General features: G+C 34.5%; 2 protein-coding genes across 3 annotated transcripts in view; one reads left to right on the forward strand and one right to left on the reverse strand.

Moving 5' to 3' along the window:
- LOC105313278 (extracellular protease-like) overlaps positions 1–405 on the reverse strand; it is a 1,346-nt gene extending 941 nt beyond the window's left edge. The window contains exons 1-2 of one of the 2 annotated variants that reach the window (XM_019998263.1): positions 271–405; positions 7–220 (exon numbers count right to left, since the gene is read on the reverse strand). In XM_019998263.1, coding sequence (XP_019853822.1) covers positions 7–220; positions 271–326 — 270 coding nt within the window. In that variant the 5' untranslated portion in view covers positions 327–405. The remainder of the gene's footprint in view (positions 1–6; positions 221–270) is intronic. The other variant, XM_019998262.1, reaches the window with a different exon arrangement.
- Positions 1–4,829, forward strand: part of LOC105313279 (protein SHQ1 homolog) — a 12,354-nt gene that overhangs the window by 6,311 nt on the left and 1,214 nt on the right. The window contains exons 8-13 of the mRNA XM_019998255.1: positions 3,033–3,091; positions 3,143–3,199; positions 3,300–3,400; positions 3,619–3,672; positions 4,164–4,290; positions 4,716–4,822. Of these exons, the coding sequence (XP_019853814.1) occupies positions 3,033–3,091; positions 3,143–3,199; positions 3,300–3,400; positions 3,619–3,672; positions 4,164–4,290; positions 4,716–4,822 (505 nt within the window). The remainder of the gene's footprint in view (positions 1–3,032; positions 3,092–3,142; positions 3,200–3,299; positions 3,401–3,618; positions 3,673–4,163; positions 4,291–4,715; positions 4,823–4,829) is intronic.

Consider the following 4,829-nt stretch of genomic DNA (forward strand, 5'->3'; position numbering starts at 1 on the left):
CTCATCCTTTGTAGGAGGGAGACGATGAATGATGATTCCTTCATATTCCAGTGGACGACCGTCAAGAGAGACAGAGACAAATTGAGAGTTGAGTCCTTCAAGAGGAGTGTTACGTTTGAGTAGATAAAGATCCTCATTCCCATTGTTGGTAAACTCAAAAGAGCAAGCAACTGCAGAAAGAGCTTTATTACAAGCCATATCAAGAGAGACTGGGTGCTGACTGCATGTACAAGAGAAAAGTAACATTGATTTGATAGTGTAGTAACATACCTCAGAGCACAGGTCAGGTAAGTAACCAGACAGAAGAGTGAGAGTAGAGTCTTCATGATTCCTTTCCTTGATAGACAGTATTCCTTCTTCTTGTGAGATGATTTCTTGTTTTAGTGAGAAGTGATTGACTGCTACTGGTCACCTCCTTATATACTATTAGGTACCTCATCAATATTCATTAGCAATTTAGCAAAACTGACCAATCAGAGGCTAGCTGCATGACATGATTCCGGCACGAGGCATGAAGCTGTAAAATTGTCCAGTTGAGGTGTCAGTCCAAGTTATAGTAACTAGTTGGCTTTCCTATTGCACATGACTACTATAATGTAGTGACTAGTTGGCTTTCTTGCACATTACTACTACATTATAGTAGTCACGCGTAATAAGTGTAACCAGCTAGTCACTATAACTTGGACTGACACTTCAATCAATTGATGTACGAACTTCAATTAAAAATATAGTGACTAGTTTGCTTTCCTATTGCAGATGACTACTATACACTAAATATCCCAAAAATACGTTGAACTTACCCTTTGAATTATTTGGGCTTACAGTAAGCCATCATTTATGTAATGTAACAATAGAAAGTATCTCAATTCTTACTTTATGTAAATAGTGCAGCCATTGGTTTATGATGCACTTCCTTTCTTAATGCATAGCAATACCTTGCATGTGTAAATCAGCCTTCATTGTAAATCAGCCTTCATTTTTAAGTGTATCAATGCATGTAAATAAAAGTAGCCCGGGCACTCTTCACATTACATGCTATACCTCACCATGCAGTGTTCAGTAGATACATGTACATGTTGTTGCATACAATGCAGTATACATCAATTGAATGGAGTATTGTCTAGTTGAGGTGTTAGTCCAAGTTATAGTGACTAGTTGGCTTTCCTATTGCACTTGACTACTATACTGTAGTACCTCAATACAAGGATACACTGCACTCTATACTGTAAACAACTTATATACATGTGTGCTGTCCTTATTGAATAATATTGAATGAATTCAGTGGATACTCCTCAAATTGGTAATAAGCATACAATATGCAGCTATACAGCCCACCATCCACTATTCATCTTTGTTGAAGGCAACTTTGTGGTTACTTTGATGTGCTGTCTGTAGGCTCTGTTGCCTGAAATAGAACTAACTTCTATTTCAGGCAATAGAGTTGCCCTAAGATCAAAGTAACCACAAAGTTACCTTCAACAAAGTTGAATAGTGGATGATGGGCTTACCAGCTACTAAGCAACTATGCAGCTAGCATCATGTAATTGTATTTTAAGATTCATTCCATTCAAATGCACACGAAAACTTAATATTAATGTTATTAAAATGGAATTGAAAACACTATTTGTAAACTCATGTATATATTTAACTTTGTATACAGAAGCAGCTTTTGTGGTTACTTTGATCTGCAGTCAAGTCAATTTGAAATATCTCCAAAAATACACACAACCAAGAGCACTTGATGCAACTGTATCTGTGCATGGGCTTACATTGTGACCCAATCATCAGCTACTGTCCATTAGATATAAGTTGTTTACAGTATACAGTGTATCCTTGTATTGAGGTACTACAGTATAGTAGTCATGTGCCATAGGAAAGCCAACTAGTCACTAAAACTTGGACTGACACCTTAACTGAACAATGGCCCATTCCATTGCTTTATACTCTACTGTACTGCAGTGTGCAACAACATGTATCTACTGAACTCTGGTGTGGTATAACATGTAATGTGATGAGTGTCCAGGCTACTTTTATTAACATGCATGCCGCTAATACACTGAAATGAAGGCCGATTTACACTGCATAAATATCATTATTTATTAAGGTAAAAAGTGCTGTATAAACCAATGGCCACTATTTATAATATGTAGCATTAAGAAGGGAGGTTCTTTTTTACGTTACATAAACAGTGGCCATTGTACTTGACTTAGCCAAATAGATGTGGGCGATACTGTATTTTTTGGAATCGATACGATACTGAGTATTTTCCATTCTGGTATTGTTGATATCGATACTATTCGATACGATACTAACCACACCCTTTATTAATTAATTTCAGTTAATTAACTACGATTATAAGCATGAAGATAACCAAAATTTAATCAATAAAGGTGTGGTTATGGGTGTGGTCTCGGTATCGATGCTTTTGTTCTTAATATCGTGATACTGATACTACTCGATACCAGTCCAGTATTGGTTGTATCGATAATATTTCGATAGTATCGCCCACCTTTATTAGCCAACCATTCTCCCTAATAGCTCTCACTTGATCACACAACCTTTGCTCAGATATTCCCAAATCACCTCCTCTGACCTTCCAACTCTCATGCATCCTTTTTCTGTACCCCCTAACTGACCTGCCATTATTATCCACAGGATTAGATAAGTATTCCATTGCTGCTACATTCATAGCCTTAGTCCACCTGGTTCTCTGAAGACTTCTTGAAGAAGACATTTTCTCAGCAGCTCAATTACAACTGGACTTATTCTGCTATACAATAAGACTCCGATTGGGTACCACACCAAATTTGATGTACTTTATGCCGTTATTCTCTACTCTAGTAGAAATCTTTACCACACACATGCATCACCATTCCATCTCCATTTTGACCACATGGTTCATTATTATTATTATTATTATTATTATTATTGTTATTGTTATTATTATTATTATGAGAAGCAAACAAAAAAAAACAAACAAACAAAATTATTATTATTATTATTATTATTATTATTTTTATTATTATTTATAGAGCTGACTTGATGGATGGTGACAATATAACAAATCTACTGAAATATGCTTTCAAACCTGGTAATATACTTGTATTATTAACATTAACATTTATTCATTTTCAATTATAAGATACTTCTTTTACTGATGAAGAGAAAACAACACTGAAGGATCTACCAAATAAAGAATATATCCTCCTATAGTAGTATTTATACAATCTTTTCTCTCGTTTTCTTTTTCTCTCTTTTCTTGCTATTGTTACAATAATTCTTTGACTTTTATAAATTACATATAATTGACTCAAAACAGGAGAGAGTATTACTGCTTGGACTGGTTGATATTATATTTGCATATGCTTATGATAACAGAATCAATGAAGGAGACAATAATGTGAGAGAGAGAGAGGTGGAGGGAGAGGAAGAGAGGGAGAGGGAGGGAGGAGAGAGAGGGAGAAAGGAGAGAGAGGGAGGGAGGAGAGAGAAGGAGGGAGAGAGAGGGAGGAAGATAAAGAGAGGGAGGGAGAGAAAATTAAGAGGAGAAAAAAGAAAGCGAGAATGAAAAGAGATGGAGATTGTCAATATTATCATTATTTTTACTTTTGTTTTTAGTCTGAGTCAGCATGGTGTATACGCAAACTCAGTCCAACTTTGAGCTGGTTTGAGGTATGACATCAGATATTTCCATTGGTAATTAAGGCTATGGATTATATAGTGCTTGACAAAAATTGTGGTGCATACCGTATAGCTGGAAAAGTTTGCGGGAATTATATTTTGCGATTTTGTACCCATATAGCTAATTTTAATGTTTGTGGAATTTAATTTTGCTGGTGTAGGCGTGTACTGTTGATACATCCATTACTTATAATGCTTTGCGGAATTAAATTGTGCGTTTTTATGATGAACAGCAAACAGCAAAATTAAATTCCAGCAAATATTTCCAGCTATACGGTAATTAGAATAATGCACTCTTGACTGTAGTAAATGAGCAAGCAGTATATATGTTATCAAAAATATTTTTTTAATTTTTGGTTTGAAAATTTACTTTTGTTTATATGTGAACAGACTTCAAAAAGCAGTGATAAAACATAAACTTTTTATTGTATAATGAATGGCCTTTGTGTGTCTGTGTGTTAGTAATTTTTAATTTTATTTAGAAGTTCACTGACGATGTTCAAGAAGTGGTATATTGCTTATACAGAAGGTCACTCTGTTATCCATTGTATCGTAACTATGATTTATCAGTGTTGGTATTGAGAGATACTGTTGACATATTTAAAAATGGTAATATCAAGACAATTTCATTGTTTACATTTGAATAGTCTCCTTTTTATTTTCTGGGAAAACCATAGGCTATAGCCCATGTTTTTTTTTCATGCCTTTGCCTTTTTTCAAAAATTCGCTTGTTTTTAAAATGATTATAACTTTAAAATAATTTGTCGGAATCACCTCAAACTTGCTAAACAGCATAAGGACATCAATATGTATCTAAAAGTGTAATAAAAACTTAGGGTAATTTTGGAGCCATTTTTTGGAAATAACCATTGGCTATATCCTTTTCTTGCTTTGCATTTTTTTAAATGACCGAAACTCAAAATATTTTCATTTATAATAATAATTATACTACTGATATGTTATATTCTTCTCATGCTTTCCCTCCCCCCCTCTCTCTCTTTGGTACATTCTCTTTCTTTCATTTTTTTCTTAAGGTAAAGTTTATCTCCTCAAATGTCTACTGTCAGTGAAAAAGCTCCTTGATTCATATGAGCCTTACTATATACTCAACAATCTGTATGTAACTGATTACTGTGTGTGGCTCCAAA

The sequence above is a fragment of the Amphimedon queenslandica genome, unplaced genomic scaffold (genome assembly GCF_000090795.2).
Source record: "Amphimedon queenslandica unplaced genomic scaffold, v1.1 AMPQUscaffold_13330, whole genome shotgun sequence".
Lineage (NCBI taxonomy): Eukaryota > Metazoa > Porifera > Demospongiae > Haplosclerida > Niphatidae > Amphimedon > Amphimedon queenslandica.